This window comes from Varanus komodoensis, unplaced genomic scaffold (assembly GCF_004798865.1).
Source record: "Varanus komodoensis strain SLA01 unplaced genomic scaffold, ASM479886v1 scaffold9, whole genome shotgun sequence".
NCBI lineage: Eukaryota > Metazoa > Chordata > Lepidosauria > Squamata > Varanidae > Varanus > Varanus komodoensis.
The window spans coordinates 20,856,712-20,872,855 of record NW_025336598.1 but is presented as its reverse complement, the minus strand read 5'-3'; the positions used below and the strand labels follow the sequence as shown (position 1 = coordinate 20,872,855).

At 37.3% G+C, this 16,144-nt stretch overlaps 1 protein-coding gene across 4 annotated transcripts in view; it reads left to right on the top strand.

Annotated features, from left to right (window-relative positions):
- ATP8A1 (ATPase phospholipid transporting 8A1) overlaps nt 1–16,144 on the top strand; it is a 99,878-nt gene that overhangs the window by 19,184 nt on the left and 64,550 nt on the right. For 2 of the 4 annotated variants that reach the window (XM_044417876.1, XM_044417875.1), the window contains exons 3-9: nt 214–313; nt 635–733; nt 2,331–2,376; nt 3,541–3,581; nt 8,428–8,501; nt 11,341–11,410; nt 13,399–13,526. In XM_044417876.1, coding sequence (XP_044273811.1) covers nt 214–313; nt 635–733; nt 2,331–2,376; nt 3,541–3,581; nt 8,428–8,501; nt 11,341–11,410; nt 13,399–13,526 — 558 coding nt within the window. Of the gene's footprint in view, nt 1–213; nt 314–634; nt 734–2,330; nt 2,377–3,540; nt 3,582–8,427; nt 8,502–11,340; nt 11,411–12,563; nt 13,080–13,398; nt 13,527–16,144 lie in introns of those variants that run through there. The other 2 variants (XM_044417877.1, XM_044417878.1) reach the window with 2 other exon arrangements.

Sequence of the window (16,144 nt, the reverse complement as noted above, 5' to 3'; positions counted from 1 at the left end):
AAATGTGGGAGCTTCTCCCTTTTCTATGGATGCCAAGGGGGAGTAGAGGTTCACACCAAAATGCTCATAGCCATTGGATCTTCCTGGCAACAAGCTTCACACAGGTGTAGAGCCCATATTTTTGAATGCAGAGATAACCACATGAAGAATGACTATTGCACATAAGCAACCTGCCGCTCTTAACCTACACTGTTCTTATCTCTTGTTTCTCAGCACTGCAAAATACAATTTCATCACATTCCTGCCAAGGTTCCTTTATTCCCAGTTCAGAAGAGCTGCTAATGCATTTTTTCTTTTCATTGCATTGCTTCAGGTAAGTTAAATTAGGTAAATACATATTTAATAGCTTTTGTTATATGTCATAGGTAAAATTGCTTTAAGTGCCCTGATGTGCCATATTGTCTTCTAATTCTAATTGTTGATACGGTAGAATTTCAGAGGAAATTTAACTGGAACTCCTTGTTTTACACTGAGGATTTTTTATATTTTTATTAAGATACTGATATTTAAAGATAAAATGAAATGTGTCTAAGAAAATGGAATATTACTGAAGTTTCTGTGCTTACTGTATGGGAAAGAAGTCCAGAGGCAACATTTTAAATTCTAAAGTCTAAATGTTCTTTTTTTCCCTTAGCAAATTCCAGATGTTTCACCAACAGGACGTTATACAACCTTGGTTCCTCTCTTATTTATTTTAGTAGTAGCAGCAGTTAAAGAAATTATAGAAGATGTTGTAAGTATTAAATAAAATGTTTTCCACATGCCATTGACCGCTAGTGCCTTATGGTCAAGTAACATATATTGTTTAAATTATATTGGACTTGCTCCCAAATGGAGTTCAAGTATAAGCTTAAGTGAAATCAGTTTAAGAAACAATTCCACCATTTCTCTCTCTCATTCCCATCACATTTAGGATTGTTCTGTTACACATTTTAAAAAATTGCCATTGAATGTTCCTATGCCTGGGTAATTGCCTCACATTACTTTTAAATAGGAGCAGCAGCTCATGAATATTCAGCTGTAAGTTATGTAGGTCACTTCACACATTCATGTTCATTACTTGATAACTCTCAGCCAAATGTGTAAACTGCCTGTGTTGAAAATAACTTTCTTTCAGTTGGCATTTAGTTTAATTTATGAATTAGGTTGGAAACCTGTGGCCTCCCAAAATCATCTTGAGGGGGCCATGGGATTCTTCAGAGTCTCAGCACTGAGGTCCTGTGATCTCACTCCTGGGAATCTGACAGTTGGGCCCCTGTCCTGTTCCTGTGAAGCTGACTTGGAAAGAACTATGCCAGCTACCTCTCTTTCTCTGTTAGTGAAAATCTGGGTGAGGCAGTGACTTTCTGGTGTGATGGTCTGGATGAGGGCCATTAAATTGAGACTTAATCCAGATAAGATGGAGGTTCTGTTGGTAGGTGGTTCAGCTACCTGGTAAGTGATATCTGTCCTGTTATGGAGAGGGTTGCACAGGGTGTATAGTTTGGAAGTATTCCTTGACCCAGCATTATTTCTGGCATTCCAGGTGACCGCTGTGGTGAGGAATGCTTTCCACCAACTTCAGCTGATCCACCAACTATATCCTGACCTGCATGAGCAGAGTCTAGCAACAGTGGCCCATGCTCTGATAACTTTGTTGGACTATTGTAACACAATATACATTGAGCTACCCCTGAAGATTGTCCAGATACTTCAGTTGGTACAAAATAGAGCAGCCAGGCTATTTATAGGGACTGGCAGGCACAAACATATAATGCCAGTCTTTTACCATCCGCACTGGCTACCAGTTGAAGCTTGGGCCCAATTTAAAGTGTTAACTTTGACTTTAATTTAAACAGTTTAGGGCCTGGATATATGAAGGAGCATCTCCTTCCACATATACCTGACTGAGCTTTAAAAACTTCCTCTGAGATTCTTCTTTAGGAGCCCTCTTTGAAGGCAGTCAGAAGAGTGGCTATGCGAAGAAGGTTCTTTTCTGCAGTAGTATCCCAGCTTTGGAACCTGTTCCCAAAAGAGGTGCTCCTGGTGCTGATGCTTTATTTATTTTAGGTCCAGGCCAAAATCTTTTTTATGATCTGAAGCTACCCTTGTCAGATTTTCATGGTTGCATTAGGAATCAAGACAGTCTGATCTGGGCAGTGATACAGGATATGGAGCTTCTATTTCTGTGGCCATAGGGATATAATCAAATGGTTGTATGGCTGCTAAAGAGCCAATGTGCATGGACCCTCATCCCAACATAAATTCCTTAGTAGATTATTATCTCATACTTTCTTACATATTTTGGTATTTAATTACAGTAGTTTAACATGTATACATTTCTCTTTTAGAAAAGGCACAAAGCTGATAATGCTGTGAACAAGAAGCAAATACAAGGTAAGAACAAAAATAATACAGTATTTTAAATGTATGTTGAAGAAAATTGAAATTTATGGCATATTTGATTCCCTTTACTTTTATTACCACATTAATAGATGCAGCTACATAATATAACTGCATATTATCATCAACTGCATCAGTGCAGGAGCATGTTTTATTATATGGAATACATGTCTTATTTGTGCTACTTGTTTGTACTTGGTTTTCAATGTGGCTTTTAAATACAGTAGAATAATGTTTATAATGCTTTACTTTTGTTATTGCAGATTGTAATTATACTGTATTTTATGTGCAACTGTAAACTGCCCAGAGAGCTTTGACCGTTGGGAAATTTAGAATCAAACAAATAAATAAAATAGATCTGTTACCTTTTGTCATGTACTTAAGAAATTTGAGAAATTTTAAGCCACCAGTGTTGGCTCTAAACTGCGGTTGAGGACACTCATCCCTGTCTCTGGTGGTATGCCTCTCTGATGTCTAAATTGTTTGTTCCATGTGTGGTCTATCAAAAAAAGACAGTAACAAATAACATCAATAACAATTCCAAATATGAAGATTTTATATTTAATAAATATATTGTGTTGGTACACAAGTGAAAGATGTCAGTTAAAATACATGGAATGCTATCCCATCTAGCTGCCTATGAGAATTACAGACATCCATTGGAGGGTTAGAGGAGAGTGGCAGCAAGGATTGCCTCTATGCTTTTTCCACCTCACAAAAGATATACATGGATGTGTGCTCCCGTTCACAAGGTGGCGAGGCCATGGCACCACTGCGATTCTTCCTCATCTAGAAGAGTCTTACTGTTCTCCTCCTTGGTCCTGGAATGCCCCCTCCCTGACAGCTCTCAAATCTCACTTGTGATTTCAGAGCCAGAGTCTGCATGGAAAGAAACATACAGGCTGCAAGGGTAGAAAAAGGGTGCTCCATAGTTGGAGTCCCAGCTCTTAAAATGCTTTTACAAGTTCAAAGCTGGTGCTTTAACAGTGCCTAAGCAGACATTGGATTGCATCTTTGGTAGTTGCTTTAATTATTATTCATATAACTTTTAGATGGTTATGATGAAGTTTTGAAGCAATTTCGATAAAAATATAAAGTTGAGTTTGATTTGATTTGAAACAACAACATTTGTATTTTCATTGTTTTTTAATTATGTAGTACTGAGAAATGGAGCTTGGGAAATAGTTCACTGGGAAAAGGTATGTGATCTTTTTTCTTGAGAACACATATATTGGACTGGTTTGCACGCAAGAGGAAGCCACCATGGACTTTTTGTTGCAGTGGCAGCCATTTTTCTGAATATTTGAGCTACAACAGGAACATACAGTAGTTTGGTATCATGTGTGAACTAAGCATTGGTGCGTTGTTGGGGTGGTTGGCATAGTTGTGGGTAGCTTGTTAGGCCCCCAACAGCCTACCCTCACTAGTGCACCCCTGCTGTAACTCAGATATTGAAAATGGAGGCTGCTGTAATGCCATGATGAAATTCACTCATGGTAGCTTCTTATTATGTGAGGACCAGGACATCACTGTGTTCGACACAAGGAGCTATAAATGGCTTTATAAATATCTGCTGTTGTTAAGTTTCCAAATATTTGCAACCACTAATGGTAGATTTTATGTAATGCTACATAGATCTTTTCGCTATTTGTATGCTTGGGCATAAGCTCTTGTGTGGGTGAAAAAACAACTTAGGATTTTGTTTCACTCTTTGTACAGTGATGATAGTGTAAGGTTAAATAAAGCTTCTATGAGCAGGAGACAGTTTCGGCAGTACCTCTGGAACCAAACCATTACATCTGTCAAAATGATTTACTTTAATTATCGTCACTGTTAGTTGTTTAGATGAAAGTGACCTATATGACCTATAGGACATTTCAGCATAAGTTCAGTAGTGGAATTATGATCTGTTAGAAATGAGAAAGATGCTTAAATCTATGAAACTAACCCACAGATAACCATGGAATGTTATGTGAAGTCAGTGGCTAGTTTCCCAGTGTCACTTGAAAAAGACATTTTGTATCCTCACTTGGTACTAGAAGCTGAACCTCGTTCCCTGTACTTGGACAACAACAGCCATTAGCCCTACACTGTCAGCACTTCAAAGAAACAAAAAGCCCTTATACAATGTTCCTGAGCCACACAAGAATTGGTGGGACAGTGGATTACTAGCAGGCCCTTGCCTGAAGGTTTTCAGGATGGCCCAATGCATTCGTATTAATGCAACGTAGTACTAGCTGAACACCATTAAGATATTTAAGGACATTACATTGTATCTGGTGGCTCGCATAGTACAGTATAGTACACTATTCTAACTGTTATGTCTGTGATTGGGTTTCCATTAAGTCAGCTTTGTAACCTGATTACAGATGTTGGTTATGACTAAGTAAACAATAGAAAACTAAATTGCAAAATCTGCTTGACATATTTTTTATTTCATGTTCTATTGAATCAATATAGTCATGAAAAAGATTAACTTTCAGAAATTTGATTGGATGGGGCTTTCCCTATAATAGCTTAATTTTTAGCCAGGAATTATATTTCCAACACAGCACAGACAGGCATAAATCTTAAAACAATTGTTTGTCCTAGTTCTGGAAAAGATCCCTGCCTAAGGTTTAGAAGAACTGCTGCCAGAGAGAATAAGCAATACTGGTATGAAACAGGCTACAAACTGAACTCATATTTTTGACTACAAATTGTGAAATAAATGTAGAAGTTGAGTCAGCCTTTTAGTGTATAGGAAGTCATATAGGCGGTTGTACTTGTAATGGCATTCTGGTACCTTTTGAACAACTGGCCTCCACAGCTTACCATTTTTATAATATATATTTAATATAGTAAAAGGTTAAGGGCTGTTCTGATAGTTTCAGATTATTAACCAATTCCTAGTTTTCTTTCAGGTAGATGTTGGAGATATAGTTTTAATAAAAGGCAAAGACTATATACCTGCTGACACTGTACTTCTCTCATCAAGGTAGAGATGCTTATCAATGCTTCCAGTGTAGAGGCTGGTTTCTCTACCCTGCCTTGACTTTATAATTACTCCAAGGAAATAAAGAATAAACTGAAGTACTCTTATAACTAATCCTAATTATATGAAGAAACCTAAAATACCACATTACTGAAATATTGTTTTATGATAAAACAAAATGAATTACTATGAATGGATAAATGCCTTGTTAGGATAGAGGATTCTAATTCATTTGATGTTATTTTCCTTATTCACATAATTCCTGACGTTGGGCATTTTTAGTCTTGCTTTATTTAATTTGTCACCTGAGTCCATTCAACAAAAATTACATGCAACATTATACTTCTTAATGTTAAAAAGATTTAATCTTTTCAAGGTTTAATCTTAGAGGTTGTTTATATCTCTATTTCCTTGGCAATTTTATTTGTAAATCCACATTGGATCTGTAGAAGCATTTTTTTTCAAAATCTATCTCATCAGGTCATTGCTTGCACTGTATGTTTGAATAGACTATTTTAAATAATCTTAAAAGAAGGTTTTTAGAAATGCCAAGTGAATAATTTATTATAATTTAATTGCTTTGTGGTTAAAATGAGGCATCAATTATTTGGGCTCATGTGTGTGCACACGCACACGCACAGCTTCTATATACCCTGAAATCCTGATCTAGCCTAATCTTGAAAGCTAAACAGGGTTGGGCCTAGTTGAAATTTGGATGGGTGACTTAAATATTGTGAACCACCCAGAAATAAGGGCACTAGGATAAATAATAATATGATTTGGATTGTGGGACCAGTATAGTATATATTACCATCTGCACAAGGCTTTCTGCTTTAATTGGAATTCTGTTTTCAATGCAAGTACCAGTACTTTTACTGTGCATCACAAGTATCCAATATTTCATGATAACTGTTGCAAATATAAAAAAGTAAAAACATGTGCCTTAATTAGAAGCCTGTTAGTTTAAAATTTAGGGTTGACTTGAAATCCTTCTCTGTCCTCTTGAGGAAATGCAAAACGGAGACATGTCAGTATACTTACATCTCTCTATACGTTTGAGATACTCCTAAGGAAGTTCTTATAGCCATGGTGGAGTTTTATGTGTTTTTGGACTTCCCGCTCTAGATCACTAGTTCAGAGAATACAGCTATACTGCTTGCTGTCCTCTCTAAGCACCATGCTTTTTGGCCAGGGTGTGAGTACTACAAGAGCCATATGGAACAGATTTATGCTTCAATCTTGTCATGCTTACCTAGTTGTAAGCCACACTGAAAACTGTAAAACTTGCTTCTGTATAAATATTCAAAAGATTTTATTGTAAGATGTTCTCTGGAATCAAATCTTAATGAAAACAGTGGGACTTTATACTGAGTAAATGTAGGCTAGTAGAATTAGTAAAACTGAAACCATAATATAGTAAAATACAGTATTGACTTGCTTCCCTCCACAGCCTTCTTTGAGGTTTGCTGCTGCTGCTGCTGCTTCATGCATAAAATTCCTCCCCAAAACCTATTTTATGATAAGTGCTGTGAGATCTGACAGTGCTTATCACATTTTGGGCTACTGAGGGGAAATGGAAGCAAAATAAAAGCTGGTGCCAACTAATGCCACATAACATAATCAGCAACCATCACTATTAGTGCTGACACTGAGAAGATCTTAGGTTATATTTATGCTATACCACTGCTATCTCCACCATGACTGATGTTGGTTATACAATGTATCTCTTACTTCCGCATTGGTGTGTAGGTATTTGTAGCATATTTATTTGTTTGTTTGTTTATTTAAAACATTTTTATGCCGCCCCCGTCACAACAAAGCCTCGGGGTGGCTCACAACAAAAACAAAATACATAAATATAACAATTATACAATAAAAATATTAAAACCCGGTGCATCTTGGCTTAAAAGATTTAAAATCCATAAATATGAAATGGATTACCATTTATGTTCAGAATATATGCTAGAGAGTTATGGCAAACTTGTGGCCATTGATGATCTTGGACTCCACGCTCCATCTGTCCTGTCACGGGGAGAGGGGGCAGTAGCAGTTTGACCTCTGCAGGGCCTCAACCTCCCCGGCCTACTCTAAACGCACCCATGATAGTTCAGAAGAACATGCCCAAACCCAACTAGCGTGGCATTTTCAGGACTTACTTGCCTGGTTTTGTCACTCGCTCAACTGTGATGAATATAGCCCTCTTCACCCCACCCCCTAGCCTGGATCTCCCGCAGGATCCAGAGTTACTGGCCTGAAAAAGCTCAAACATACAGTCATAATCATAACATACAGTCACTGTAATTACAAACATTCTTATTCAGATCACTTCCTGTGTTTATGGGTCAGCATCCAGAGGGCTGGAATGAGGGTGAAGCCAGGGTAGACAAGTGTCATCAGAAGTACTTCTAGCACAGAAAAAAAAAAATAAAGGGAACAGCTGCTTCTAGGGCCCATTTTAAATTGGAATGATTTGCAAGTTTAAAACACTCAGGAGTTTAATGTTATTTTTTCTTCCCTCAAGGTCCAGTTGTACTCCTACAGGAAAGTTTTCATGTAAAAATGAAATAAAAATTATTTGAGAAAATCCGGCAGGAATTCTGATATTTACACTTAATATTTATTTTAATTTCTTGAGGAAATATGGGTTCTTTGGAAGAATCCTAGATTCCAATGGTTATTAATTGTGCTCTGATAAAATTTTTTAGGTAAAGCAGACCCCAGCAATATTTTGCCCTAACTAAATACCATCTAACTTCTAATTCTGTATTTTTAAATAATTAGATGCTTACATTTTAACTATATATCAGGGGGGTTTTTTTCTTGGCATTTGTGTCTAAAGATATATGTTTAAATTTGGATACACACACACACACACACACTCTCTCTCTCTCTCTCTCTAACTATATTTTCCCTGGTTTGGTTTAAATAGATTTTGAAAAAAAGCTATTAAGGATTTATTAACATGCTTTGTATAGTAATTTCCAACTCTCTATCTCTTTTTGTCTTTTTCCATTTGATTTTTTCCCTTTAATTGTTATTCTGTTAAATCATTTTAAAACTGGGATATGTAGATTGCAGTAGGGGAAATAGTGAAAGTGACCAATGGGGAACATCTCCCAGCTGATCTCATCAGTCTGTCATCAAGGTTAGAATCAACAAGTTTCAGAAGACATTTGTATGTGGGTCCTAATATGCCAAATTAAGTGATATAAATAAGCGTGTCTTTTACAATATATTAATTGTGTATCGAATAAAGCATTAGATTAAAATGAAAATGCATGAGTTTTGCTTGGGCTAAAGCAGTAACAGCACTTAACCATAGTTTTTAAAAACCTTGTAGAGGCTGCAGTTTCCTTACTACACTTACTACAGTGTAAGTCACATTGAAAACAATGGGACCTTGGAGTCAATCTGCATAGGATTGCACTGTAGCAAATGCAGATATAAAGTATTTGGTAATAAAAACTGCTTTCCTGTTATATATTTATGCTACACTTAATATAATTAATGTAATATCTTTATAAAAGAAACTACTTCTTTGAAATGTTTCTACATGTACTATCTCTTTAAAGGTTTAACTAATATGTATATTCATTCTATACCATAACTTCTTGGTTTCAGTAATTTTCTTTAGTACCCTAATAGTGCAATCCTGTACATGTCTACTAAGATATAAACCCCACTGAGTTCAGTGGGACTTACTTCTAGGTACATAGGACTGAAACTTAATTGGCATATTTTAAAACTTGTAGAGGACCCTCTGCACAAAATTAAATGTTATGCATTTTGTACTGCATGCAGTTGCCACTTATTTTATTTTTGTTCATGAAAGTACTGCATGATACTTCGTTACACTTTAGTTTCTGAATAGTACTCTGTGTTGTGATTGCATCTAACTTTGATGTCATTAATCAAAGAAATTTATCTGATCTGAGAAGTAAAGGTTATTATCTCCAGGAATGGAGCATGCTTCATTATGTTTCATGTTTCTGCTGCCTTTTTTTATTTTCAAAGTCCTTCACAAGATATGTTACACAATGCTATACATGTTAAATGAGAAGCAAATCCATTGTGATCTGTGGGACTTAAGCTTATGTAAGTGTGCATAGGACTGCAGGTATATAAGGCAGTCCTGTGCATGTCTACTCAGAAATAACCCCCCATTGGCATCAGTTGGACTGTCTGCCTGCTAAATGTATATATGATTACAACTTTAGCTATCATTCATTAAAACATAAACTATGTCAGAACTTAAATGTATCAAAATTAAATTTACAAATGCAAATTTATTATTTATCAAATGACTACTAGACTGAAGTTGTGTAGATTCTAACAGTAGTCAGTCATTTACATTTATAGAAAAGATGGCCAAGAAAAGAACTCAATACAAAGTTGAGGAGTGCCTGCCTAAGTATTGGAATATTTTAAAATTCTACTCAATAGTATTCATACAACAGTGTCAAATAAGGCAAACCATATTAAATATATTGTTAGGTGTCATGCCAGCTCTCTCTTGTGATGCAGTTAATTACAATTCCGTTATTAGCTACTACATTAAACATTAGTATTGATATTAAGGTTCAGATTAACCACAATCATTTTTAAAGGGTCATATAATTCTCCACTAGAACATTTATTCTTTCCTTTTATAGGTTCTGTTATTTTACCTGCTCACACATTTTCATGAGTTCTTAACCTTAAGAACTGTAAATTTGCTATAAAAATGAAAGTTTTAGAATCTGAATTCTCTGGCAGAATTGCTGCATACATGCAGCCTTATGTTTGTGTGTGAGAGAGGAGGGTTCTTGGAGAGGATTACACTGAACTAATAAATATTTCTATAAAATTTAAATAGTCTGTAATCCTTATAGCCTGTTCTTCATGAGCACTTTGAAATACTGGGCAGTATAGGAATGTAATAAAAGAAAATGGAATAGAAATGAATTCAATCTCTTTTGCATGTAAAAGAGGCATTTCCCTTATCTGGGATATTTGGATAAAACTGAAACAGCACAATCCTAATTATGTATAGTGTTTCTTTTAGTAATTCCAAGTTTCCTTTTTTCCCTGCTGGGGAAGGGTATCATGTATACCATATAATAATCAATTTTGAATGTAATTCAACACTATATTTTACACTATATTTTAGTGCTGTATAAAGAGCAGAAGGAAACATTGGTCTTGTTCACTTGCTGCTTTCACTGTCATGGCTACCAGGAGGAAATCAGAATCATATGGTTCTACTAACAGATTAGAATTAATTGTTAGAACCAGACTTGGTAAACATGATTAGTTTAAACTGCAGTATGATAACCAATATAACCAAGATCACAAATTATAGTTTGAATCTGGCTTGTTTAAAGAAAATAGAATTTAAATTAATCAGAATTTTACCCAGTTTGGACATAACAATAAACACTGGTTAATTTTAAACCAATAAACAAGCACTCCAGATTTCTTCCTGAAATTTTATTAAGTTTGAATATAAGACATTTGAGTGAAGAACATCAGACAATCTGGAATTGTTGAGTTTGTGCAAGCTATTTCACCTAGTAGGCTGGTCCTTGTGTGCTTCATATTGGCACAGCTGTTTGTGCAAAGGATTGTATATCTCTGCAGAATGTTGATTGTTTTGTTTTATGCAATCCTGTGGATTGTGACTTTAGTTTGTTTTCAGATACTTCTACTTGGCTAGCACACTTTCCCCTAACACTTGGCAAGAATACTCTTAGGATCTGGAATATTCAAGTTATTTAAATTATACTTGTGAAGGCAGTATGGATCAAATTTATTTGCTGCTATAATTTAATATAGTATATTTGTTAATATTAACACATTTTGGTAGTCATTTTCTGGAAATGTAAATGTCTTGTTTCACATTTTTTTAAAGTAGCCTTGACTTATTAAAGAATGATGTTGCAATTCAATGGATATATGCTCCAAACTGAATAACTTATAATAATGGATCATCTCTTTTCTATAAGTGAACCACAAGCTATGTGCTACATTGAAACATCAAATTTAGATGGTGAAACTAATCTAAAAATACGACAGGTAAGAAATAATTTGCTCCCTATCAATGAAATACATTTATGTTGATACAAAAAGGGGCTTTTGTGTATGTTGCTCACTGATAATTGTCATCAGCAGGGTTCATCTTTTGAGCATTTTCCTTGTAAAGCATTCTTTGTTGATCCAAAAGCACAAAATGTCCAGAAGGAATCTCTTGAGCATGTACAGAGTGGTTTGTTGAATCCAATCTCGTATTTATGATTGTGAAACTGCTCAGAGGTGCTGTGGCACAATAGGTGGCATACAAATATTTTAAATATACAGTGGTGCCTCAGCTCACGAACGCCTTGGTTCACAACCAAATCGGGTCACGAACAAAAATTTCATGAACATTTTGACTTGGGTCACAAACTCCGCATTGGGTGGCAACCAAGATCGCAGCCATCTCCCCACCCACCGAGTGGGGAGATGGCCACGGTCACAGTTGTGTTCATGCAGGGAAGACGTGCGTGATCACAGGCGTGCGCCTACAGGAAAGACGGGTGCAGTTTTGGCCGTTCCCCTCTCCCCAACCAGCACAATCACGGCCATCTCCCCACCCACCCCCGCCCAAGTGGGGAGATGGCCACGATCACAGTTGCAGGGAAGACATAGAGGAGCTGATGATGGAAGAACTTGCTGAACTCCAGAGTGAGCAGCAGAAGGCACTTGCTGAGGAGGATTCCACTGAGGAAGAGGAAGACAGGGAGGAGGTTAGCAGTGATGTGATACAATCCATTTGGAAAAAGTGGAATGAGTGCCAGGGTTTCTTTGAGAAGCACCACCCCAACACAACTGTAACGAACAGAGTGTTGAATCTGAAGAACGATAACATGGTCTCTCATTTCTGGAGGGTTATGCAGCGCAGGAAAAAACAAGTGACTATAGACAGATTTTTCACCAAAATTGACCCTGCAGCTAAGAGACAAAGAAGAGAGGAAACCCCTGAAAAGGATCTCTCCAATGTCCTTATGGAGGGTGACTCTCCCTCAAAACAATACCCTCCCCACTACCTAGGTTAGTGTTCTCCACTATTCTGTACAGTACTTTGTTACTTTGTTGTTCCTTGTCACTTTGTTTCAAATTTTTCTGATTTAAAAAATAGTTACAAAATGGATTAACCTTATTTACATTGAATCTTATGGGGAAATTTGACTTGGGTCACAACCGGTTTGGGTCACAACCAGTCGTGGAACGGATTAAGTTCATGAGCCAAGGTACCACTATATGTATATATTTACCCTCAGAAAATCTCATGAGCTTGTCTGGTCCCTGTCCCTTCAGGATGGACCTTCTGAAAGCAAGCATGTCTTGTCTCCGTGCCCCAGTTGTTTAATTGGGTAGCCCTTCTCTGCTGACAATCCATCATGGGATTAAGAGCTGGGGCTGCATAGTCTGTATCTGAGAAGCTCCCATTCTCAGGGTCCCCTCCCACCAGTTGTATATCTTGATTATTCCTAGGAACTGCCTATCCACCTGGGGAGTTTGGCCTTGAGATAAGCACCTCTGCTTCTCTCATCTCAGTGTCTTGGCATGCCCCCCACTCCCAAACTCCCTTTTGATCTGCTTCACACTTGGATTATGATTCTTCTGAAACCCAGCCAGCAGTCCTAGAAAACGAGTGCCCAAAGCTGCCATCCTTCTCACTCCCAGCAATCATTGTTCATAGAAGGTAAAATGAAGCAGTTAATCAAAGGAAAAAGACCTTGTTGGGGTGGAGAATGCCTCTCCTGGGCCAGAGATGTGCATGCAATGCTAATACCTGCATACATATCACTGAATATGTGCTAAGGGCTGCTGTTGCTTTCTTTACAAAGGTAATATCTGTTTCTAGATATACAGAGATCCATTTATAGCATCCATTTTTATGTTCCTGCTACAAGTTCAAGAAGTTGTATACCACAAGACTAGCATATAGACAGCCATGTTATCTTGATTTGTTCTTTACTGAATAGATTGTTGTTATAATATTTAAAAATCTGTTTATACAGGGTTTGCCATTGACATCAGAGATAAAGGACATGGACAGTTTGATGAGACTTTCAGGCAGAATTGAATGTGAAAGTCCTAACAGACATCTGTATGACTTTGTTGGAAATATCAGACTAGAAGGGCATGGGTATGTAGATGGCTAAGAATAACAACTTTTTCTCACATCTTTCAAACCTTTAGAAAAGTAATATATAAATGAATTCTGGTGCATATAATAAACTTTATGTTTTAATAAATCACCTATGCTTTATCACTACACAGAAAAGAAGTTTGTCATTGCAAGGATTTGGTTACTGGAACTTGGTTACCTTATGCAGCCAGTTTCATTACCTTTCTAAGAGTGCAATTCTGTGTCTGCTAGATGTTGTCTAGGAGGTCACAGGAAAATGTAGAGCCCAAGCTCCAACCTTGGAACCCCTGGGGTTCTGAATATAGAACACCCTCCCTCCACCCTCCAAGTGTGATCCTTTTTGCTTGGGTTACAGTTCCAGAGTTGCAAGTGTGACTGTGAAACTACTGCTGGGGGTATTTGCAGGGGGTCAGGGAGGAGAGGAATGAGGCTCTTTCAAAATAAGAGAAGTCCTAATGGTATCTCATCCCAGCATCTAGACAGTTGAATCAGCTGTCGTAAGTTTTTTGGAGGACAGCAGAAGGGAGTAGGCAATCCTCACCTCCATGTTCTCCCTGCCTTTCATTTGGATGCCTGTAATCCTCCAAATTCAGAGGGCTACAGTCAGCCACATTGGATGGTGCTTTAAGTAAATGAAATGTTCTGGTTACATTTTGTAATCATTAGTCCTGATGCAAGAGTGGATTCAAATACAAAAGTTAAACTCACACCTAGAAAGCAGCAGGCAAGGAAATCTTTGCAAATATGACTGAAGATTCTGAAACAGGTCCAGTATGCAGAATAAAACTTATTTGCAACAGTTTCTTTAGTGAACACAGCGATAAATTCTGTGATACTATTATTCCAAAGCATAACAGGGATGGCATATAAATAGGCCATGTGCATATAACCAAACATGGTAACCAGTCAGTGCATGCATCAGTGACATTTTGAGAGGAACACTATGTATGGGGGTTTCTGTGCTAAAGCTAGAAGCCTCCAAGCCAAAATGATAGAATTGGAGAGCTTGGTTTCGAAGGCAACTGTAGCTATACTGGGCATAACGGATGCAAGAACCAGTGGGGTATGGTCATCTTTGGATATAAATTTCATAACAGCAAACCTGTCCTCCCCAGATGTTTTAGACTCCTATCAGCACCTGCCAACATGGCCAGTGATCAGGAACATTGGGAATTACAGTTCAAAACTGTGGACAGCAGAAAATTGAAAAGTGCTCTTTAGAAATGACTGGCAAGATCATTAAGGAGAAATTATCAATTCTTACAGCAGAGAGCATATAGTGTCAAACTAAAAACTTCTACAGAATCACTGTGGGTAACAATATAAATCCCCAAAAGTACTACTAGGGACATACCATTGTTCCCTGATCCGAACACTTAGGGAGATCATCAGATGGAATGAAATTAGAGAGTCATTCAAAGGATTGAAGTGATTGGTGATCTCAGTTACCATTATGTAGTCTTGATAAATATCTCTTCCAGTCAGAGCAGAGAGATAATATTTCTAGTTACTCTAAATGACTATATGCTAGAACACAGGGGTGATCCAACCGGCATTGTTTCTTGGGGCAGAATCCAACAGGACACTTATACCTTTACTGATTATCTTGTGCCCAGCTGCTTCTGTTGTGCAAACAGTGGGTCTTGCTGGTTTCATTGCAGGGGCAGAACCCACTGCTTTTACCTAACAGAAATTTAGGGGTTTCTAGAGGGCACTTCAAAATTAGCAGAAGCACTTGTTCCTCAATAGAGATGGGTTGGAGGAACTTCCTTATGGGAACTCCATTGTTTTGCCTCATTCCATAAATAAGCATTTTCACTTTCTTCTAGTTACCCTGGAGTCCCTGAGTCTGTCTTATACAACCAGTGGGACACATTTGCAGATGAGAATTGATGAGGCCTAAGGAAATCAGTGGAGATATGCAACTGTTAGATGCTACCCACAGATTTTCAAAATGCTGTTGACAAAGTCTCTCACCAAAGATTCCTCATCAGTCTTAGTAGTCAGGGGTGAAGGCCAGAGGTTCTTTTTTCCAGTGTCTTATTAAAGAACAGGAAGCAGAGAATACAAATAAATGGTCAGTTTTTCCAGTGGGCAGTTTGTAAACAATGGATTTCCGTAGACTCTGAATTGGGACTAGTGGTAAACTGTAATGATGTTGACTCAGTATGTTTTCTGCTGTGAAAAAGTGACTTCTGAGTTGGCAGTCATTTGGGAATTATTTAAGGTAACACTGCAATATCACGATTCCTTTATACAAAGTAAATCTCCATGAAAGGGTCATTTTACCAAATGCTTCAGTTTTCTTATTTGTGAGGTTAGATACAGATTTATTTCTCTCCATATTGGTAACTTAGGGTTGAATTCAATGCATGCTTGGAAAGAAAAAAAGTCCTATGGGTATTGTCTGAATCATACTGGGATTGGAATGTCTAAACACATATAGGTTTGTGCACTTAATAAATTCAGGTGCTTCTGGATATATTATTTTAAAGTTGCTTTTTCTGGACATACTACTGAATTCTTAACTTTCTGTATCTTATATATACTTGCTGATTTCTTTCAGATTCATTCCTGGAACTTTTTGGTTGCAAGAGTGTGGATCTATTATAATT